General features: G+C 44.7%; 1 protein-coding gene across 1 annotated transcript in view; it reads left to right on the forward strand.

Moving 5' to 3' along the window:
- ZBTB7A (zinc finger and BTB domain containing 7A) overlaps positions 1 to 5,736 on the forward strand; it is an 88,328-nt gene extending 82,592 nt beyond the window's left edge. Inside the window, exon 3 of the mRNA XM_058163626.1 lies at positions 1,080 to 5,736. Coding sequence (XP_058019609.1) covers positions 1,080 to 1,509 — 430 coding nt within the window. The 3' untranslated portion in view covers positions 1,510 to 5,736. The remainder of the gene's footprint in view (positions 1 to 1,079) is intronic.
- Positions 5,737 to 24,196: the final 18,460 nt, after the last annotated feature.

Raw genomic sequence — 24,196 nt, forward strand, 5'->3', positions numbered from 1 at the left:
GTAATATGATCCAGGTATCTGATGACATTTCCAACATTATTTGATAAATAAATAAATTTTTCAGATTTGTCCTTAGACATTCTGGCAATTCTTGTCGGGGGTAGATGCCACCTGTAAAACATCTTTTTTTTATTTATTTGCATTTATATCCCGCCCTTCTCCGAAGACTCAGGGCGGCTTACACTATGTCAAGCAATAGTCTTCATCCATTTGTATATTATATACAAAATCAACTTTATTGCCCCCAACAATCTGGGTCCTCATTTTACCTACCTTATAAAGGACGGAAGGCTGAGTCAACCTTGGGCCTGGTGGGGCTCGAACCTGCAGTAATTGCAAGCAGCTGCTGTTAATAACAGACTGTCTTACCAGTCTGAGCCACCAGAGGCCCTATATATAATATATATAATCTTATATAAATTCTCCAAGATGATAGTTCCAATAAATCCGTTCTTTTTTTTAATTTTTTTTAATTTACATTTATATCCCGCCCTTCTCCGAAGACTCAGGGCGGCTTACAGTGTATAAGGCAATAGTCTTTGAATCTGCTTCCCTCGGAGTCCTATTTATCATGGGAGTATTACTTGGAACCCTGATACCCACTTTCAAGTGGCGGAGTTTGAAAAAAAACAAAAAACAAAACATGATTATTCAAAGGCAATCTGATATTTCTTAATCTGATATCTGTTTTGTAGATAATCAATCCATTTTTCCCATTCCCTTTGAATAATTAGAAAGTTAGTTTATGTAATGGGGAGGGGGTTGGGAGATGAAAAGCTTTGGATGTGGTTATTTGGATTGGAAGGGAAAATTTTATTCTATGTTTGGTTTATGTATAACAATACCTTGTGATTGACCCGGGAAGCCGGGGGGGGGGGGAGGCTTTTTTTTTTTTGGGAGGGAGGGGGGAAAAAGGGGGAAAATGTTTTTGTTTTTTAAAACTCTTTCAATAAAAAAAAAACAACATGAGTTGGATCTCTGCAGATTCCTAGCTTGAGCCAAGACGAGAAAAAGAGCGAGCTCAGTCAGCAAGCCAATTCACCCTGATTCTCTTTCTTTCCCCCCCCCCCTTCCCGCAGGCAAGACAAGCTGAAGGTCCACATGAGGAAACACACTGGGGAGAAGCCCTATTTGTGCCAGCAATGCGGGGCCGCCTTCGCCCACAACTACGACCTGAAAAATCACATGCGCGTCCACACGGGTCTCCGCCCTTACCAGTGCGAGAGCTGCTTCAAGACTTTCGTCCGATCCGACCATTTACATCGGCACCTTAAAAAAGATGGCTGCAACGGCATCCCTTCCCGCCGGGGGCGCAAACCCCGGGTGAGAGAAGCGGCCGTCGCCCCGGTCCCGAGTTCGAATCCCGACGACAGCCTGGCGGGGGGCGAGGAGGCCGAGGAGACGCAGGGGCCCGCCGCGCCCCAGGACGAGTTAGAACAGCACTTTGAAGATAATTTGAACGCCCACGCGGCGTCGGGAAGTTTGAATGTAGCTGGGGGGATTGTCTGAGGGGGATTTAAAAAAAAAAAAACCACGAGGACTTTCCTAAACCAAAAAGAAAAAGAAAAAAAAAAGTGTCACAAAATCTAGTTATAACTTTCCTCCGGTTCCTCTTGAGAGAAAAAATATATATATATATGGTTTCTTCACTATTATTATTTTTTTTTTTGGACAAAAACGAAACAAAAACTAAAGTCAGAATAGCCTTATAGCTGTATAATTAATGTATCTCTGTTTTGTGATCTTCCCACTCAGTTATGAACTCTTGTTAGCTGCGGATGAATTTTAAAACCCGGTCCCTGCCTTGAAAAGAAGACCACCCAGCGATCAAGGTTTTGAGCTGGGGGTCGGGGGGGGGTGTTAAGGGGAGTTAGAGAGAATAGGTCTGCAAAACGTGAAACGAAGCTTCCAGAATTTGTCTTAGTTTTTAAGTTTTAAAACTATATATATATATATATATACATACATATATATTATAATGGCCTTATTTTTAGGTATTTTAGAAGCCGCTGTTCCAAAGGGACGCAACGTAAGGGGGTCAGTAAATTGGCTGACATAAAAAGATAACAAAGGAAGCTTTAGGGGGGAAATATATATATATATATATCTCCGTTTCTTCCCAATCATGCCCCCCTTCCCCTCCTCCCCACCTTCTAAAATTCTCATTTTTTTTTTCTACAAAGCTGTTTGAAGAGTTTCCTCTTCAGTCAAATCAAAGTTCTTAAGGCTGTCGGCAGAGAATTTCGGGCCCGTTTTTAAAAGTTTGGTGAAGGGGCACCAAATGCCTTTAAGCTTTCGGTGTTTCGTAGAAAAAAACGGGGTTTCAACATTTATTGGGCACGACTCTCAAATGTCAGGTTTTGGGACAGGATGTGAGCCTGTCCAGCAGGGAAAAGCCAAATTGGTGTCCTTAAATTTCTTACAATCTGGGTTCCCCACGTAGTGTTAGGTGGGCCAAAGGATTTACAAGGGCTTGCCTTTTGGATTATTTGTGATCAAACAAACCACAGTTGCCCTCAACAGTTGTAACAAGCCACGATTTCCAAGACTGATGCTTAAGACTATTTCCTTAAAATCTCGTTCTTCGTGGAAAATCCCTTCCTCCGTTGGGGTGACCAAACGAAGCCGTGCTTTAACTGGTACTGAAAGTTCCAGTACAAAGTTGATCTTTCCCGTCTTCAAAGAGCATCTTTTTTGGTCCACCGCCGAGATCTGCGGAAGGGGTCTCGCGGCTTGGCTCGATTGCATGAGCCGGGCGTTGGGCTCTTCCGATTATTCCCCCCCCCCCTCTGACCCACACTCCCTCAGAGGCTGGTACAAATATTTCAATCTTCTTGTACGTTGGAACGTGGTCCTTGAATCAGTCGGCATCCCAGAGCCTCGAGCCTCGAGACACTTCCAACTTCAGAGGTTCTACCAAATCCTCCAGACGTCCCGATATCACTGGATGGTGATTAGTTTCGTTTAGGCAGGGCCGCCTTGCCTTCAGGCCCTGGCTTGCGAAGGAAGAGCGGTAATATTTGGCGGGACCTCCCCCAAAATCTCGTGGGTTGGACACAGAGTTAGACCTCGGGGACACTTCAATTGGGGAGAAACCTGGGCTGCCCCCCCAAAGCTGTCACACGGATTCCGGGGTGGGGTGTGTGTGTGTCTTGATTTTTCTAGGCCAGGGCGAAAGGTGGGCTTTTGTACCTCAAATTCTCCCCTTTGTCTTCTCTGCCTTCAGCTTTTTCTAAACACCTTCTCTCTACCCCATTAAAGCCCGAAATGAGCCAAATGGGGAAATATTTGCCCAGCGATGGCTTTGTAAGAAAAATGAGGTTTTGTTCCTGTCATAAATTAAACCTTAGTTAATTCAGGGAAGAAAAAGTAGGTAATTTTCCCCACCCTCACCCTTTCTCTCCCAATTGTGTCCCTTCCTTTTTTTATATGCTCCCTCGTTCTGGGAACCTTAGATAGCTAGATTCGCACTTAAGGGTATCCATTTGGATCGCGGTAAGGTTTGGGGTCCAAAGTTGACTTTGGGGTAATTAATGAAATCTCTTCCTATTATCCTCTCGTGTTAGTAGAAGCAATTGTCTAGATAAAGTAGTAGCTGTATCAAAAAAAAAAAAGATTTATTAGACACAGCTCCCTTTAAGCTAAAAAATATAAATAAATGAACTAAGGGCACCTTTTAGCCATTTCTGAGTTTTTTAAAATGCACAGTTTAAAAATGATATATATATATATATATATATATATATATATATAAAGAGAGAAGAATTTTAGTCTTATTTTCTTTTTCTTTTCTTTTTGTTCTTTCTTTGTTCTTTCTTTTTTGGCAAGCACTTTTTAGATTTCCTTTTTAATATAAATGTATATTAAAAAAAAAGATGAACCGTTTGGCCGAATGTAATTAAATAGGGGAGCATGTGTGGTATGGAGAGGATTTATATTAAAAAAAGCAGACTTGGGTGGAAAAAGATGGATGTTTTATTTAATACAAAAAAAAAGCAATAAAAAACACACAAAAAAAGATTAGAAACAAAGAAGTCTTAGCACTTTGAAATGGAACGGGTACTTTAAAATCACTTTATCTTAATTTAAAAGAAAAAATATATATCTATATATCTATAAAAAAGAAAGAAACAAATATGTTTACATGTTGAAACCATCTTCTACGGAGAGAAATTTATTGTTGTTTATTGTTTTTATTAAAATAATTCCTAAAATTGAATTTATTTTTATAAGAGAAAAACAAATATGTATATATATATATATATCTATATATTTGCAAAGACAGAGAGAGAGAGAGAGAGAGAGAGAGAAAGAAAGACAGAAAGAAAAAGACTCAAATGGTATTTTTCCATTTTGGTTTGTTGGCTTGATAGGGAAACAGAAGCAAAAAGAGAGGATTGGATTTAATTAGATTCTGTGACACGCCACAAAATTTAGGCAGATATATAAAAAGCAAACCTCGAATGTGGTTTGCACTTCAGAAAACAATATATATATATATATAAAAATGGAAGCTTGAATTTTTAAGCAGGAATCATGGGGGGGGGGAGTTTGTGTATGTTTATTTTATTTTATTTTTCCCTTCTTTCTTTCTTTTGTCGTTCTGGTTTTGTATACATGTCTCATTGCCGGTGCTGGGCTTGTGCGTTCCGCAACTGCGACGTGGGTCTTGGGAGTGTCTCGGCGTTTGGGCTGACCAAGAGATGTCAATCTGGCCGCTGCAGAGTGAAGTAAGGCCAGGATTAAGAGTCCAGGCCTTGTAAACTGTCGGGAGGGGTTTCCCATAAATCCGCCTCGCCATAATCTTCCTCGTTCCGCTGCGTCACTAAAATGATGACCTGCCGGTTTTCCTTTCCAGCTTGTAAAAGGCGGGAAATATTGGCAACCCGAGAATTGAGGGTCTCTCTCTTTCTTCATCAAGTATGTAAGTCTAAAGGTATTTCTCAACCTAAGGGCCAGAGGAGAAAAACCTCCTGAAAAACCATCCCAAAATATCCCCTCCAAATTGACGTATTTTTCGCCGGGACGGCCAATTCACCCTGAAAATTCAGGCCGAGCACAAATCCGAAAGCGCGCTTCAGCGGCCAGCTGAACATCTTCTGACCTGCCCTATTGACCCACCTAGGCCCAGGGGTCGCCCGACGTGGTCCCTTTAACACTTGTGGACTTCGACTCCCAGAATTCCTTAGCAGGGGAATTCTGGGAGCTGAAGTCCACAAGTCTTAAAAGTGGTCAAGTCTGGAGACATGCCTGACCTAGATTTAAAAAAAAATAAAAATGAAGGGGTGAACGGGAAGGGGGGATCCGTTTTTAAATTTTTGGACACGTCAAGTTCCCGGGGTCCATTTTGTCCTCTCTGTTTTGTTGTTGTTGTTTTTTCCTCCTGCACCATTGTAGTCCGTTTTGAGGGGAGGGGTAACCGACGGTCCCGGGGGGACTTGGACAGACGTGTTCCCTTCTCCCTCCACCCCGTCCTCCACCTTCTCTTCCACAGAGATCTTTGGCTTCGCACTGATTTTCAATGATTGCATATGCAAAAATTAGCGTGGACTTTGTAAATAGGTAGATACATGAGATTCCTTATAGTAACCAAAAGTTGTGGTTTTTTCCCTCCCAGGTTGTTTTTACACCCCTGTCTCCATGACTGTTTTCCTAGTTGTGTGTCCTTCTTTCTCTCTCTCTCTCTCTCTCTCTCTCTGTTTGCCCCTTCCAAAGCCCCCTCACAATTGATGAAAACCCCCCCCCTTATTTTCCTTTCGCCTATTTGATGCCTTCTTCTCTTAAATCCAGCTTCTACTTTCAGCTAGATGCGAGGTCCTCTTTGGCTAAGAAACATCAGACGACTGGCAGGATGTCGCTTGGGTATGAGCACAATATAGCATTTTGTAGGTATATCTATATATTTTTTAAACTCTCGGACGCTGTCGTTCAAGTGGGTGTTCTTTTTTCCCCTTGCCGAGGGACGCCTGCGGTCTCTTTCCCAAATTCTCTGCAACACGGCAAACCAAAGTGTGATCTTGGGTACCGCTCAAGCCCGTTACCCAACCCCCAAACATAGCCGCTGCCCCCATTTCCTTAGTGCCCCCTTTTTCGGTCTCGTTCTCTGAAGGATTAGTTGGCCGACCAGGTGGTGCTAGACCGGTTTTAATCCGGGTTATCATCCCTGCTCCCTAGAGGCAGTCCGAGGAACTGTGTTTTATTTATATAACGAGGAATTTGCCAAAAAAAAAAAAAAAAGCAAAATAAAAATGCCTACTCTCCCGCCCTGCCCACCCTGTCCTCGCCAGTCATAACTCTAGTACTACTTGGAGGGGAAGATAACTCTGGTTCAAAAGCAGTCCAGAGCAGAGCTTTTTAGCTCTGTCCTTGGTGTCCCTTCGTGGTCGTACGGTTGTCATCAAAGATATTGTACTGACTTGGCATTTTCCCCGCATCAAACGGCAGCGGGACGGGAACGGAGTCCCAAATCGGAGGACGTGGAATCAGGAGTGAGCTGTGCGTGAGTGACGGCAACACTTTAACACAAGCTTTGATGCGTTTGCACTAAAAAGAAAAAAAACTGCATTTCTGTCTCGCATTTGGTCCTGCGTTGACCTCTCGCGTCCGTTTTGCCTTAAACTCATCTCAAATCCTCTCTTTGTACAAGCGATGATTAAAAAAAAAATAACCAACTGCATGCAAGGTTCGCCTCTTTCAATCCCATATTGTATATACGGCATTGGATTGGTTATTTTTTTTAAAAAAAATAAATATATATATATATATATAGTTTTTAAAGTTGTGGTAAAGTGTTGCCAAAGAAATTTGTGGATTTTTCTTTAAAAAAACCCACATTTCAGGAAGAAGCTATTCTCGCTTCGAAGGGTGATCGGTAATAAGAATCTGTTTTTTCCCAGGGTAGATTTCTTCGTGAATTTCAACAAGGTGCTTGGTCCAAGCGTGTGTGTCTTTCTCGTTGTTTGATTTTGTACATTTGGGGAGAGGAGGGGAGCACTGTAAAGGCAAAAGGATCGATAGCCACTGGTTGGTTTCCAAAAATTAGGAATGATTTATTGGGAGGAGCGTATTGTGGTGCTTAAAATACATCCGGGAGCTTCTGGGATTGATTCCGTTGAAAAATAAGCAGGAATCTTGCCCTCCCCAAAAATGCTATTATGCTTAAAATGGGTATAAGATAGCAACCATAGGAGAGAACCCCAAAATTTCTTCTCTTCTCTCCAACTGAGAAGGACATACAAACACACACTCTTGTTGACACCCTTAGCTTGTTCTCAGGTCACGTCCTCGTTGTATGTGAATGTAACTTGGGAGAGATATGACCCGAGCTGGAAGGAAGGTGACTTTCCAACGCTGAGGAATACCCAAGAAGGTTGGGCCATCAAGATGATCAGGTCCAAAACGACAAATGGGGTGAACGTTTTGCTGGACACAATTGTCTTTTGTGGTGGGAAGAGTGCTTAACTGTCAGGGTTGAACCAGCATAATTTGTAGCATCCAGGAATTATTATTTTTTTGATGAGAAAACAAACTCATTCAACGTTCCACCGCTTCCTCCATCTTCTCCTCTTCTCCACCCAAAGTCAATTGGGTTGACGTCTCCTCCAAGACTCTTGATTTGTAAGCACCTTTGAAACATGACTTGTCTCCATTAAAGCCAATTGTAGCGAGGACCCCAACTCGGTCAATGTTCTAACACTTCTTACGTCTCCTCCTCCTCCTCTTCACCCAACGTTGGTTGAGTTGACGTCTCTACCAAGACTCTCGATTTTATAGGCAAACGTGACTTGTCTCCATGAAAGCCAGTTGTAGTGAGGACCCCAGGAGTGAGAGGTGGAGAAAGATCTTGTGATACTGTCAAGATGGCAGCACAGGGACAGCCCACCTTCCAGTAGCAACATCAGTTGGCCAATTATTCCCCCCCCCCCAGTTCTTTCCCCCCATCAGGTCTCGATGAGAGGGAAGCTGTGTTGGTCCTCCTTCTCCAGCTCAACCCAATTTCACCTACTCAAAGCCTTAAGCATGGTAGATAAGAATAAAAAGAACACGACACCTTTACATTGTCAAGGACTTTTTCTTCTTTGCACTAATGTTGACCCATTGGATTCGGTGGGCCGATTCTGTTGCACTTTTCGAACAAAACAAAATTATACACACACACACACACACACACACACACACACAAAACACTTTCAGGATGTGCTCAAGAGCACAAATTCTCAACCCGGACCGCTTGAAGATGGGTGGACTTCAACTCCCATAATTCTGGGAATTGAAGTCCCCAGCTCTTAAAAATTGCCTGGGTTTAGAAACTCTGCTCTAGGCAGTGAAAAACATGAAGCAAAGACTTGGGGACATTTCCGGTTGCAAGTTGACGTAGAGGTAGAAATCTTCCCCCCAGTGAAATGGATTGCTTCCTCTCTTTGATATCTGATGTTCTTCGTGCTTCATGCTCTCCCCTCTTCCCATCCTCATCGCCACCGCCGCCCCAATTTTAAAGGAGAAGCCCATCCTTTGGACAACTTCCACTTCTGCTGCTGGGGGGGGGGAGTGGGGAGAGGTGGTTCCCCTCTTCCATGGTGTCTTGTTGAGGTTCTTCAACAAGGCAGAGTCTAAATCAGGTTCTTCTCCGAACTCTTAGATAGTATCTTTTTCAATGTCGATTTACGTCCCGTTCTTTCATCGTGGCTTTTTTCTTTTCTAACCTTCTGGCCATCCATAATCATGATCAAATTCCTTCCTTCCTTCCTTCCTTCCTTCCTTCCTTCCTTTCTTCCATCCCTCCCTTCCCTTCCTTCCTTCCTTCCTTCCTTCCTTCCTTCCTTCCTCTCTGTCCTTCTTTCCTCCCTCCCTCTCCATTTCCCTTCCTTCCTTCCCTTCCTTCCTTCCTTCCTTCCTTCCTTCCTTCCTTCCTTCCTTCCTTCCTTCCTTCCTTCCTTCCTTCCTTCCTTCCTTCCTTCCTTCCTTCCTTCCTTCCTTCCTTCCTTCCTTCCTTCCTTCCTTCTTCTTCTTCTTCTCCTCCTCCTCCTCCTCCTCCTCCTCCTCCTCCCTCCTCCTCCTCCTCCTCCTCCCTCCTCCTCCTCCTCCTCCTCTTCTTCTTTTTCCTCTTCTTGTCCTTCACATCCAGCTGCCCAACATTGTCCTATAAAACAAAGCTACACATCTATTTATAATTTCTGCTTACACCGAAAGTTTTATTTAAGTCGAAAGAAACCTTTTCAATGTAAACTGTTGGGTTTGTTTTTTTTGTTTTTTTTTAAAAGCTTTTCTTCTAACTGTCCATGTGAGATTAGTTTCCTAGGTGGGTGTCCATTTAAAGTATCCCCCCCTTTTTTTTTTTTAGCCTATGGAGAACTTTAATAAAATGCTTTATTAAAGCTATGTGTTCTAAGAATATATATTATGATATATGAAATATATATATATATATATATACACACACACAAGAGAGAGAGTTTGAATTTTATTCTGAGAGCGGGTCAAAAAACTCTCTTCTTTCCCTTTACCAAAAAAATAAAAATAAAAATGTTGTTTAGCTACAGGGATGATAAAGTGACGATTCCATCAGCTAAAAGCCAATTTTCTTAAATCCTATTATTACTGTTATTATTATTCAGAGCACTCTAAATGTTCATTTTCTTGTAAAAAAAAATAATAATAAACCAACTTTAAACGACTAATTTACTGTTGTTGAGTGAGCAAAAGCACAGAGAAAGACATTCCGTATTTGTTGGATAGGGGTTTTTCTTCTTTTTAAAAAAAAAATATTTTTTTTTTTTGGGAGATAAATGCAGAATAAATATATAAAAAACATGAAATGCACTTTTTGCAGAGGGAAGGGGCTATATATTAAAATTTAAAATGCAGTTGCTCTTTTGTTCTTGTATATAAGATTACCCCCTTGAAAAGCTAATGTAATAAATGCTAATTTTAATTGCCTATTTTTTGATATCTTTTTTTTTTTAAATAAAGAGCTCTAAAATATTGAACTTCTGGTTGAAAATATGAAGAGAGAGAGGGGGGGGGGAACCAGATGAAGGATGATAAAAGGCAGGTGTTTACTCAAAGGGCCGACTTAGGGGACGATATTCTCAATTCTGTGTGTGTCTAGATCAGCATCGGATTTTAAAATAGCTGTGGCACTTTCCAAGCAGTCTGTAAACCAGAGGGGGTCAAACTTGATTTCATTGAGGGCCGCATCAAGGTTGTGTTTGACCCAGTAGTCGGTTTCACTTACCTTCGCTACCGGTTCGCTATGCGCGTGCTCAGAGTTTCCATGATGGATGTTTGGGCTCCTGCCGCCACCGGTTCTACCGAACCGGATTGAACCGGTAGAAACACACCACTGGTTTGACCTCGGGAGGGCTGGCCTGGGCTTGGCCAGCATGACATCACTCATGTTGGTTGAGGCGCCTGTGGTGGGCCGAGCGCTCCTGTCAGCGAAAACGGGCTCCCGAGCTCCCTTTTCGGCTGCGACGGCTTCCTGCAATCCTCTGCCGGCGAAAACGGAGCTGGGGAGAGGCCACTATTTCCAGGGTGGCTCCGCAGGCCAGATCGAAGCATCTCATGGGCCAAATCCGGCCCCAGGGCCTTGAGTTTGACACCCCTGCTGTAAACTAACCGGGTTCCTTCACAGAAGCAAGCTTGGAACCTTGGTTTTATAAATTCGCTTTCCGATCATAACCAAGCCAAGTGGAGGGTTTTTTTTGCTCCTGGATATTATAAACCTCTCCCCCTCCTTCCCCATGAATCCAAATAGATAGGTCCACGGTAAGTATATTGTTTGCCATGATTGCAGATTCACAAACGCCATTTAGTGGGGGTGGGAGGGGGCGGACTGGGGACTCCAATGACTGTTTAGGGACGGCTGCCGATTTTTAAAACCGCCATTTCCCAGCCCCGAATTTAGACCTGCGGGTTCCTATCTGCCCCGAGAGCGGCTGCTTCTCCGACTCTTTTCTTTTTTTAATTCAGAAATTTCAAAAAAAGCCACTGATAGCAATCAGACAGGGTCGTTGCATCCATTGGTGCCTTTTGGAGAGTCAAGGCCATTGAAAAAAATGCCCTATATCAGGGGTCCCCAACCTTGGCAACTTTAAGCCTGGCGGACTTCAACTCCCAGAATACCCCAGCCAGCCAGGCTAAAAGTTGCCAAGGTTGGCGATTCCTGCCCTATAGCATCCTATATATATATATATATATATATATATAGGTCTTTAGTTATTCGGGTTTTCTCCGTGTAAAATTGGAAGTATCTTGGCGGCGTTTGACGAAGTCTCATTCGTCATCTTCAGGCTTCAGCTTAGCTTCTGGGAGCTTCTTGCTCCCAGAAGCACGTTGAAGCCTGAAGATGACGAATGAGACTTCGCCGAAACGCCGCCAAGATACTTCCAATTTTACACGGAGAAAACCCAAATAACCAAAGACTATATAAACCCGTGAAAACCTCAGAAAACATATATATATATATATATATATATATATATATATATATGTATATATATATATATATATATATATATATATATATATATATATATATATATATATATATATATATATATATATATATTTATGTAGGTCTTTGGTTATTCGGGTTTTCTCCCGCGTAAAATTAGAAGTGTCTTGGCAATCATGGGAGATGTTGCTCCTAGAAGCATGAAGCTGAAGCCTGAAGACGACGAATGAGACTTTGTCGAAACGTCGCCAAGACAGTTCCAATTTTACACGGGAGAAAACCCAAATAACCAAAGACCTACATATATCTATTGGGTATGGGTGGGGAAAAAACTGTCCCATGGCAGGTAACGCCATCGGTTGGCTCATATATTTTGGGGAGAGTTTAAGGGGAGGGAATTTAATGAGAGCCCCCCGTTAGAACCCATCCTTGTGAATTTTCATTTGTAGAGCTGCTGGGCTTTGTGAAAACTAGAACTTGGGGGGGGGGAACTCTTGAGTTAGGCTAGAAACCCACAAGACGAGATTAAAATATTTGAAGCGGTCCCACAAGATGAGATGAGATGAAATGATGGGTGGGTGTGTATGGAGGGGGAAACGTTTTCAGCTTGGAATAAAATAGCCCAACTCAAAACGTTTCTGTCGAGCTCTCCAAATCAGAACCATCTCTAAGTGAGTTTTGTCACTCAGGACTTAATCCAGGTGGTTTTGAAGTTGAAAGGCTCCAAGTTGCCGGGGAGGGGTGGGGAGGGATGGTTTCAACGTCGCCCCCTTTAAAAATGGACGGACTTCGACTCCCAGAATTCCTCAGCCGGCAGGAATCTTGGGAGTTGAAGTCCACCCATCTTCAAGGGGTCACGATTGTGCGGGGAGAAAAAAACATAGGTGGCCGATGAACCTTTTTTGTCCTTGCTGTCTACGGCCGGACACTCATCGGACGTTAGGAACCACCGAGTTTTGTTCTGAGATCCGACAGAAATGGGGGTTTGTGTAGATTTCGAGACCAAATTCTCGAAAGATGTCATTTTTGGGGTGCCCGGCTTGATTTGAACTGGTTTTTGAAAAGGTGGAAATCCCGAAAACGCTTGGAATTTTTGCATGCTTGTTGAAGAGCAACTCAGTGGAATTTAGCACACCATGGCCTTAACTTTGTGTTCCCTGTTTAGTGTGGTCACTTATTTCCCACAAGGTCTATCATCACCAATCCATCCCATGAAAGCTTTAGATTTAACGTTCGTCTGTGAGGTTCTCTTTCGGGATCCGTTCAAAGCCCAGATGGGCCTACAGGGTTTGGCCTTCAGGATCCAGGAAGGCAGTGCAGAAGCTTGATAATCATAACCACGACCCATGTGCATCAGCTAGTCTTCCATGGGTGGGGTAGGGGAGTGGCTTCCATTTTCTTCCTCTTCTGTGGTCCGTAAAGCCTTCCCTCACCAGTTCCTTCCCCGATGGGTGCAGGAATTTTGATTTTGCAGGACGGTAGGGTTGATGTCCTTCAGCTCGAGACGTGTCCCTCTTCCAATCATGGGAGATGTTGCTCCTAGAAGCATGAAGCTGAAGCCTGAAGATGACGAATGAGACTTTGTCGAAACGTCGCCAAGACAGTTCCAATTTTACACGGAGAAACAACCAAAGACTATATAAACCCGTGAAAACCTCAGAAAACATATATATATATATATATATATATATATATATATATATATATATATATATATATATATATATATATATATATATATATATATATATATATATATATACTCTGAGGTTTCGGTGTTATATGTAGTCTTTGGTTATTCGGGTTTTCTCCCGTAAAATTAGAAGTGTCTTGGCAATCATGGGAGATGTTGCTCCTAGAAGCATGAAGCTGAAGCCTCAAGACGAATGAGACTTTGTCGAAACGTCGCCAAGACAGTTCCAATTTTACACGGGAGAAAACCCAAATAACCAAAGACCTACATATATCTATTGGGTATGGGTGGGGAAAAAACTGTCCCATGGCAGGTAACGCCATCGGTTGGCTCATATATTTTGGGGAGAGTTTAAGGGGAGGGAATTTAATGAGAGCCCCCCGTTAGAACCCATCCTTGTGAATTTTCATTTGTAGAGCTGCTGGGCTTTGTGAAAACTAGAACTTGGGGGGGGGGAACTCTTGAGTTAGGCTAGAAACCCACAAGACGAGATTAAAATATTTGAAGCGGTCCCACAAGATGAGATGAGATGAAATGATGGGTGGGTGTGTATGGAGGGGGAAACGTTTTCAGCTTGGAATAAAATAGCCCAACTCAAAACGTTTCTGTCGAGCTCTCCAAATCAGAACCATCTCTAAGTGAGTTTTGTCACTCAGGACTTAATCCAGGTGGTTTTGAAGTTGAAAGGCTCCAAGTTGCCGGGGAGGGGTGGGGAGGGATGGTTTCAACGTCGCCCCCTTTAAAAATGGACGGACTTCGACTCCCAGAATTCCTCAGCCGGCAGGAATCTTGGGAGTTGAAGTCCACCCATCTTCAAGGGGTCACGATTGTGCGGGGAGAAAAAAACATAGGTGGCCGATGAACCTTTTTTGTCCTTGCTGTCTACGGCCGGACACTCATCGGACGTTAGGAACCACCGAGTTTTGTTCTGAGATCCGACAGAAATGGGGGTTTGTGTAGATTTCGAGACCAAATTCTCGAAAGATGTCATTTTTGGGGTGCCCGGCTTGATTTGAACTGGTTTTTGAAAAGGTGGAAATCCCGAAAACGCTTGGAATTTTTGCATGCTTGTTGAAGAGCAACTCAGTGGAATTTAGCACACCATGGCCTTAACTTTGTGTTCCCTGTTTAGTGTGGTCACTTATTTCCCACAAGGTCTATCATCACCAATCCATCCCATGAAAGCTTTAGATTTAACGTTCGTCTGTGAGGTTCTCTTTCGGGATCCGTTCAAAGCCCAGATGGGCCTACAGGGTTTGGCCTTCAGGATCCAGGAAGGCAGTGCAGAAGCTTGATAATCATAACCACGCGACCCATGTGCATCAGCTAGTCTTCCATGGGTGGGGTAGGGGAGTGGCTTCCATTTTCTTCCTCTTCTGTGGTCCGTAAAGCCTTCCCTCACCAGTTCCTTCCCCGATGGGTGCAGGAATTTTGATTTTGCAGGACGGTAGGGTTGATGTCCTTCAGCTCGAGACGTGTCCCTCTTCCAATCATGGGAGATGTTGTCATCCCAAGTGTGAGATTCGTTGCGTTAACTTTTTGACCGTAAGGGATGGAGATGACCTCCAGATCATCGAGCAGTGGCCAACTTTGGACCAAGTGGATTTGAAGGACGTTAAAAGTGTAGCAGAACGTCAGGAAAGGCGGATGGCTCGTTGGATTGTCCTCTTAGGTTGGGCCTCGTCTGAGGCCACCGAGAGTTTTCTCAGTTGTGTGTTCGATTGTTCAAGAAGGAAAAGGGATCATAAATTGACCTGAAGCTACTGACCAGTTTTTAACTACCCGTTTTCTCAACCTTGGGACAAAGGACCCACCCTTCTTAACTTGGAAAGATCCTTTCCAAAATCTAACCAAGCCATTAGGTTCTTCCAGATACGCTCCTTTGAGCGACAAGGAAGAAGGAAGCCATGTTCACCCAATTTCCATGGTGCCTCGTATCTACTACAACCTTGCCCTTACCAGACAGGTTACTCGGGAATCAGAGTTGGTCTATCTTCATGGTGGTGCTAGCTGGCGAGTTTCTTTTCTCCTGATTCGGAATCAGTGACATCTTGAGCTGATGAGCCTCCTAGTTTCAGGTATTCGGCCAAAATGAATCCTTGAGTAAGGGAGACAGGCATGGGTCTCATTGCTACAACAGTTGTGGTCAAGAGTACACAAGTGTCATAAAGCCAAAAGGAAGCTTTGAAGAACCTCTCCTTAGTTCCGGAGATTAATGGCACCGGTACAGAGATATTCTGGCTGATTTACAAATTAATTGTCTCACTTCTCCAAAGCTTTGATTTTTGGAATCATCGAAGAGACCAGAATTAAAACACCTGTAATAAATGAGAAGTCTAAAAGCCAACCAAACGATCAAAATGGAGCAACGACCTCAATTCAAAATGGGCCTTTTTCTCACCTTCCTGTTCAAAGCACTTTTTTGCTCGATGTTTGGGAAATTAATTTCGGAAATCTTAATTTGCACATTAGAGCTTGGCCCCTCCTGGCTTTATTCTTGGCTCCTCTCAAGGATTCATGGGAATTGTAGAGACCGAGAGCCCATCTCTCCTCCAAACATAACCTGGCTTAAACTTGGCTTAGCTGTCCAGGGTCTCGGCAGAATTTCCCAGGAAGTGCTGTTTGGATGCAAATTGTTCTTTCCGCAGATCGATTAGTCTCAGGGGTTTTGATGTGTGTGTGTGGGCGTGTGTGTGTGTGAGAGAGAGAGAGACTGCGTGACTTTCTCGAAACCGGTGTAACGTGTAGCGGTGTAGACACGCCATCCAAATGTTCTCGGAGAGAGTTCTCCAGCACCAATGCTTTGGAGTGTAAATTACGCCTTAGCTCTGTCTCTAGTATCCAGCACCTTGTCCGTTATATATAGCAAATATCCCGCGCTTCTTCTTCTTTTTCTTTTTTTTGAACTTTTCTTTTATTGTTTTGGCAAACTTTGGGATGGGGAGGGTGAACTGTTTGTTGAGAAATACTTTAAAATAAAAAATAAAAAAAATATCTGGCCAATCACGAGAAGCAAAAATAGTTCCGAGAAAATAGACCTATCCAGCTGTTCATTTTTTCTGGTCTTGCTTTTCTAAATTAATTCGTGAATTCTTCGGGATATCTTTTTCCTAAAATCATTTCTTCACCAAGCCTTTTTTCTTTCTTTCTTTCTTTCTTTCTTTCTTTCTTTCTTATCTTTCCTCGTTTGTTTTTTCCCAAAGTAGCAATGAATCCGAAGCGCTCAAGACAATTTTCTTCCTTTCTTTTAACTCTTCCTTCCCTCCTGAATGGGGGGGAAATGAACTGCATCATTTCATGGATTCTTTTTTTCTTCTCTTTTTTTTTCCTTCTTCCTTTCTTCCTAAATCAGCAACAGAAACTCTCGCTGAAAGGTTTGCCCGCCATCGTTTTAAAAGTTTTTGAGGATAGTGAATTCAGGAAATGCCTGAGGTTTGTTGGGAAGTTTTCGGAATTGTTTCATATATAGAGATATTAAAAAAAAAAGAAAAGAAAAAAAATTCAGATTATTTTTATGGACACCCAGGCTGTGGTACCCAACACTAACTTCACATTCGGGAGGGTGAGAGAAGGTTTATTTTTCTCACCCTGGTTATTTTGTGTTTGTTTTCTAAAAAGAAAAAAAGGAAAAAAAAGATAATGCAAAAGATAGACTTTGTGCAGAAATTTAAAAATGAAAATAAAAGCAAAATTGCGTCGATTTTCTCTTCTTGCTCAGAATTGGTTGTTGACTAAAATTGAATCAATTGTATGTTCCTTTTTTTTTTCTTCCATATATTGTACTGTACTAGAGAACTGTTAATTTTTTTGCACTAATAGATTTCCTTTCTCTCGAATCTTGGCTGTGTCTTCATTTACTTGTTTTTGTGTGTTCTGTCCCCCCTCGCCTCCGTCCGAGCGATGGCTTAATTAGCCGGCACTATCAGCTCTGGCAGCAAACTAGCGAGCGTCTGCCAAGTGTCTCTGTTATCTCCCTTGATGCCGATGAGTCACCCAGGAACAAACAGTACTTCAGCTCTAGTCAAGCAGTTGATTTGCCTGCTATGAAGAGGCTTAGCAGCCCTTGCTGCTTTTATATCCTGTGGGGTGTGGCTCCATGACTCAGCACTTCTGCTTCTGTTGCTTTCGCCTCTCCTGCCTACGAAACCTAGGGTCCAGCCAGGCCTGATTGCCATCAGCTGGGTCTGGAGGCGTGGCCTGGGGGGAGGGAAAGAGTCAGGGGATGGAGGCCTCGTTATCTCTTCCACCTGGCCTGCCTCTGACTCCTGGAGTTGAGCCAGGGATGCCGGTGCTCCCGAGGTAAGTCCTGATGGCCCTTCCCCCTCACTTTCCGAGTCACTTTCTGGCAGGGGGCCCGGCTCGGGGGGCACTGACACAACATTGTGTTGCCGGCAAAAATGTCAAATTTGCTTTGAACCTCTGGGTGATGGTGCGATGAACCATAATAATAATATTATTATGAGATATATTGGGCCATATTTTCCAAACATTCCCAGAGGTGCTTTTTCAAGAGGCAATTGGACTTCTTTTGTTTTTTGTTGAAGATGTTTCACTTCTCATCCAAGAAGCTTTTTCGGTTCTGATTGAGTGGGGAAGAATGGATAGATTTATATTCCTTGTAGACAGCTGGTCATTTGCATCCTTTCTGAGAGTCATTGAGGCTACTTGGAGGTTAATCTATCTTGGGGCATCAAGGCCTCTCAGAAAGAGTGCTAATGACCAGATGCCTGCAAGGAATAAAAATCCTTCCATTCGCCACCATTCAGTCAGAACCGAAGAAGCTTCTTGGATGAGAAGCGAAACGTCTTCAAGGAAAAAACCAGAAAAGTCCAGTTGCCTCCTGGAAAAAGCACCTTTGGGACAACCATAACTTGGATGACTGAAAATATCCACGGGCAAATATTTTTTCCTTTCGTTAACATCGGAGGCAGCTTCTACGTGCAAGAACAGATGTTCAGAGGTAAAACCTGAGCAACCGAGAATGTCTGAAGGGGCTGAGTCTGACATCCCCCCCCAAAGGGCCAGCACCAACTTTGAACGAAATATTCCCACGTGTTGTGCCTCGTCCTCCCTCCTCTCCTCAGCCGGGCCCCTCCCATCTCCTGCTATCTGAGCCAGAGACTGATAGTGAAGAAGAATGGCCTGGTATGCCTCCAACCCCCAGCCCTGGCACCATGCCCGGACAGAATGAGCAAACAAACCTCCCTCCTACAGCGTGTGAGCAAGAAGCCAGCCACATGCTAGAAGTACCGGCAGCAGAGCAGGAGGACGGAAAGACACAGTGGACGGATCCCCGTTTCCGGAGAATGGAGAGGCGACGTCAGCAAAAGGAAGGGAGGGGCAGGCCTGGATAAGTGCTGAGTCATGGAGCCACACCCCATGGCCTATATAAAGGATCTGCTTTCTGGCATTCTTTGAGTCAGGCAAAGTCTAACTTGGATTGCTGAAGTCACACCTTGGATTCCTGCCTGCCCTGAGAACTCTGACAGGACTTTGGCAAAGCTGCAGAGGCTTCGTGGCCACGCTTGATACAGACTTCCCAGACCCGGCCGTCAGAGGAGGAGTGGGACACGACACCACGTTTTCTCCAATTTAAGACTTCATTCTGATTGTCCACCGCCAGCATCCCACAATAAGGATCACAAATGATTGTAATAGAACAATCAATAAGTGGAACAACTTGCCTCCTGATGTTGTGAATGCTCCAACAGGCTCCTCCTGTTCCTCTGCCTCACTACTGTCAGCCTCTGGAGGCTCCGGAGTCCTCACATCACTCCCAGATGGCCCTGGCCCCATCTCTGCCTCCGACGCAGAGCCCTCATCCGGGCCTTCCCCAGCCTCCAGGACTGGCCCACACTCTTCCTCAGCCTCATCGCTCCGCAGGCTGCTAGCAGACCACAACACTAGGTTTACCCAACCCACTAGGGCGGGGAGGGAGGGGATGTTATGGGTGCCCTCTCTCTTGAGATTCCCCCTGATAGAAGCAAGAAGGGCCTTCTCCGTGGTGGCTCCCTCCCTATGGAACTTCATCCCTGCAGAGATTGAAAATTAGATGTTATGGGCCTCCTCTCTTAAGGAGGTCCATCTGGTGGGACCAGTGGGGAAATCCAAATTTTTTTACTACCCACTCTATGGGTGTGGCTTGGTGGGCGTGGCAAGGAAAGGATACTGCAAAATCTCCATTCCCTCCCCACTCCTGGGGGAAGGTTACTGCAAAATCTCCTGGCTTAATTTTTTAAACTTTTTGAATTTTAATAATTTTAATTGGGGTATTTTTATGAATTTTTATGAATTTTTATGAATTTTATGGGTCAAATTTGACGGTTTTACATTTTTGGCCATTTATAGAATATGTTATTTTAATTTTGTTTTAATTTGTATATTGTACTGTTTTTTAATCTGGCTGTACACCGCCCTGAGTCCTTCGGGAGAAGGGCGGTATAAAAATCTAAATAAAAAAATAAAAAATAAAAATAAAAAAAAATTCCACCCCACTCCAGGGGAAGGATATTGCAAAAAACCCATTCCCTCCCCACTCCAGGGGAAGGATATTGCAAAATCTCCATTCCCACCACACTCCTGGGGGAAGGACACTGCAAAATCCCCATTCCCATCCCACTCCTGGGGGAAAGATACTGCAAAATCTCCATTCCCTCCCCACTCCTGGAAGAAGGTTACTGCAAAATCTCCATTCCCACCCCACACCTGGGGGAAAGATACTGCAAAATCCCCATTCCCTCCCCACTCCTGGAAGAAAGTTACTGCAAAATCTCCATTCCCACCCCACTCCAGGGGAAGGATATTGCAAAATCTCCATTCCCACCCCACTCTGGGACCAACCAGCGGTGCTATTTGCCGGTTCTCCAAACTACTCCAAATTTCCGCTACCGGTTCTCAAGAACCTGTCAGAACCTGCTGGATTTCACCCCTGAACCGGGGGAAACTAATCAAGGAGAGAAGCAACCTAGAACTAAGGAGAAACTTCCTAACAGTGAGGACAATGAACCAGTGGAACAGCTTGCCACCAGAAGTTGTGGCTGCTCCATCAGTATAGGTTTTTAAGAAGAGATTGGACATCCATTTATCCAGCATGGTATAGACCAGTGATGGCTAACCTTTTTGCCATCACGTGCCAGGAGCGACGGAGCACGGTGGGGCACACGCGTGCGTGCCCACACCGATAATTCTATGTGCCCCACTTCCGCGCATGTGTGCGTGACACCCCCGGTGGGCCCGGTAGGCCTGTTTTCCTCTATCCCCAGGTTCCAGAGCCTTTCTAGGAGCCTGGGGAGGGCAAAAACGGTCTTCCCCACATCTGTTTTCACCCTCCCCAGGCTCCTACAAAGGCTCTGGAACCTGGGGAGAGCAAAAAACGGGCCTTCCGGTCCCACTGGAAGTTGGCAAATGGGCCGTTTCCTTTCTCCGGAGGGCCGTGGGGGGGGGGTAGGGGAGGCTATTTTCATCCTCTCCAGGCTCCTAAAAAGCTTCAGGAGCCTGGGGAGAGCAAAAAAACAGGCCTTCCCCACCACCCCTCAAGGCCCTCCGGAGGCAGGAAACAGCCTGTTTCCCTACTTCTGGTGGGCCCAGAAGGCCCGAAAATCAGGTGGCCGGCCCACACATGCGCGCTGGAGCTGAGCTCGCGTGCCCACCGATCTGGCTACGTACGCCACCTGTGGCAGGCGTGCCATAGGTTCACCATCATGGATATATAGTCTACTACCTGAGACTCTATACCCATGAGCCCAACCAAGGGGTTGGGCTGGATGACCTCCAAGGTCCCTGCCAACTCTTTTATTCAAAATGAGTCTCCCTTCGGAAAGTCTGCAGAAACGTGCTTCTTATTGGGTGATTTCAGAAAGGAAAGGAAAATCTTTAAACCATGATTTAACTGGTCATGGTTATTAGCTCTGTTATTGAAAGATACCACCCTCTCTGTAGCAGAACCAAACGCAGGAAGAAAAGGAATGGAATTTCTTGACTTTTCCGCCCCTAGGAGCAAATCTTTCGGAGAGCCCTGGATAGCAAGAGCAAACTTAGACTTGTATACCGCTTCTACAGCCCTCTCTAAGCGGTTTACAAAGTCAGCCTCTTGCCCCCAAACAATCTGGGTCCTCATTTGACCCACCTTGGAAGGATGGAAGGCTGAGTCAACCTGGAGCCGAACAAGATCGGGGGCCTCTGGTGGCTCAGACTGCTAAGACAGTCTGTTATTAACACAGCTGCTTGCAATTACTGCAGGTTCTAGTCCCACCAGGCCCAAGGTTGACTCAGCCTTCCATCCTTTATAAGGTAGGTAAAATGAGGACCCAGATTGTTGGGGGCAATAAGTTGACTTTGTATAGAAATATACAAATAGAATGAAGACTATCGCTTGACATAGTGTAAGCCGCCCTGAGTCTTCGGAGAAGGGCGGGATATAAATGCAAATAAAATAAAAAAAAGATCGAGCTGCTGGTGATGGGTAGAGTCAGCCTGCAATACTGCATTCCGACCACTGGGTCACCACAGCCCTCCCTCCCTCCCTCCCTCCTCTCCCACTCTTTTCTCTTTGTCTTTCCTTCCTTTCTCCCTCCGTCTCTTTTTTCTGTCTTGCTCTGCCCCTTCCTCCCTTCCTTTCATCCTTGCTCCCTCCTCTCTTTTCTTGGTCTTTCCTACCTTGCTCCCTCTCCTTCTCTTCCTCCCTCCCTCCTCCTCTCCCACTCTCTTCATCTTTCCTTTCTTCCTCTCTTCCTCTTTTCTCCCTGTCCCTCCCTCCCATCCTCCCTCCCTCCTTTCCTTGCTTCTTTCCCTCCCTCCACTTTTTCTCCTTCCTTCCTTCCTCCTCTCTCTCTCTCTCCCTCACTTCCTCCATTCTTCCCTCTTTTCTCTCTTCTCCTTCTTTCCTCCCTCCTTCCTTCTTCTTTCCCTCCCTCCACTTTTTCTCCTTCCTTCCTTCCTCCCTCCCTCTCTCTCTCCCTCACTTCCTCCATTCCTTCCCTCTCTTTTCTCTCTTTCTCCTTCTTTCCTCCCTCCTTCCCTTGCTTCTTTCCCTCCATCCAATCTTTTTCTCCTTCCTTCCTCCCTCTCTCTCTCTCTCCCTCACTTCCTCCATTCCTTCCCTCTCTTTTCTCTCTTTCTCCTTCTTTCCTCCCTCCTTTCCTTTCTTCTTTCCCTCTCTCCAGTGTTTTTCTTCCTTCCTTCCTTCCTCCCTCCATCCCTCCATCCCTCCCTCCCTCTCTCCCTCCCTCTCTCCCTCATTTCCTCCATTCCTTCCCTCTTTTCTCTCCTTCTTTCCTCCCTCCTTTCCTTTCTTCTTTCCCTCCATCCAATCTTTTTCTCCTTCCTTCCTCCCTCCCTCTCTCTCTCCCTCACTTCCTCCATTCCTTCCCTCTTTTTTCTCTTTCTCCTTCTTTCCTCCCCCCTTTCCTTGCTTCTTTCCCTCCCTCCCCTGTTTTTCTCCTTCCTTCATTCCTTCCTTCCTTCCTTCCTCTCCTCCCTCCCTCCCTTCCTCCATTCCTTCCCTCTCTTTTCTCTCTTTCTCCTTCTTTCCTCCCTCTCTCCCTCAAATGAAAACCTGGGGACCCATTCAAACTTCAGCACCAGGGAGAGCTCAACCTGCAACCCTAATTGAACCTGGCAATGGAGGTCATTAAGTCACGACAGTCGTACCACCTTTTTCTTGCCGTTAACCAAGCTAACGGTTCGCTGTGGCTTCCGTTTACTTCCAAAAACCGGAAGAAGTAAATGCCGACTTTATGCCAAACCCGTCATAAAACGTGCCTCCCAAGCCCCCAACTGTAGGAACGCCGCAAAAGGCCATGAATGGGACCTGCCAGCTGGGTGGGCGGGTGGGTGGTCTTATGGGATCATGGTTGGGTGGGGTAGGGGGGAAGTGACCGTTGGGACTTTGAATCCATGCGGTAAGCGCTAGGCCCGTCAGAACTTTGAACGGTTGCTAAACAACCGGTCGGAAGTCGAGGACCTCCCGTCAGCAGCCGTATCCCTCCTTAGCGTTTCAAAATCAGAAGTCCTCGCCTCCCCGTGGCGGCTGAAGGCACCCCAAAAATCCCCAGACACCCGCTCAGGAAAAGCCCCCACAGCCGTTGGCCTGTCTCTTCCGGCCTGCAGGATCTTCACACCTTTCCTTTTGGCAGAAGAGGCCGAACCATATTGTTAAACAATAAAATAAAATAGACGCTTGTGTCATAAGCCGCCTATTATTATTTTTTTCCCAAGCTCCTGGAAGAGATAAATGGAGCTGATCCCTGAGGGATTAAAGGACTTTAAGGCCACTTAGGGCGGCAATCCCTGTTTTTCATTAAGGGCCTTAAGGAACAGTGAGCCCCCACCCAAAACAAGCCCTTCTTTTGTAAGGGGTGAGGTCAGGGGCGTGTGTGTGTGTGTGTTTGTGTTTGTGTGTTTGTCCAAGAGTTTCTGAGCAGCGTCTTTTCCACCCCATCAGTGTCCTTCGTCCAGGTCCCAAATCTCCTGGATCCATGGGCTTCAACCCTCTGCTTCAGAAAAGAATTACTTTTGTCTCTCTCTTTCTCTTCCTCTCTCTCTCTCTCCTTTCTTTCTTTCTTTCTTTCTTTCTTTCTTTCTTTCTTTCTTTCTTTCTTTCACCCCCTATTTCCTTCCCCACTCCCTCCCTCCTTGCTTTCTCTCTCCCTCATCTCCCTCCCCTTTTCTTTCTCTCCTATCTGTCTGCCTGCCTGCCTATCTATCTATCTTCCTTTCTTCCCTCCCTCCATTTGTCCTTCAACTTGTCTCCTTCCATTCCTTGCTTCCTTGATTTATTTATCTCTCTTTACCTACCTCTATCTCTTATCTATCCTCTATCATTATCTTTCTCTATCATTATCTCTATCATCTTATCTATCATCTATTGCTATCTTCTAGCTAATCTATCTATCATCTATCACCTCTATCATTATCTATTATTTTCTCTCTGTCATCTATCATCTATCATTATCTGTCATTATCTATCTATCTATCTATCTATCTATCTATCTATCTATCTATCTCTATCATTATCTATCTATCTATCTACCTACCTATCTATCTATCTA

This window comes from Ahaetulla prasina, chromosome 1 (genome assembly GCF_028640845.1).
Source record: "Ahaetulla prasina isolate Xishuangbanna chromosome 1, ASM2864084v1, whole genome shotgun sequence".
NCBI classification, from domain to species: Eukaryota; Metazoa; Chordata; class Lepidosauria; order Squamata; family Colubridae; genus Ahaetulla; species Ahaetulla prasina.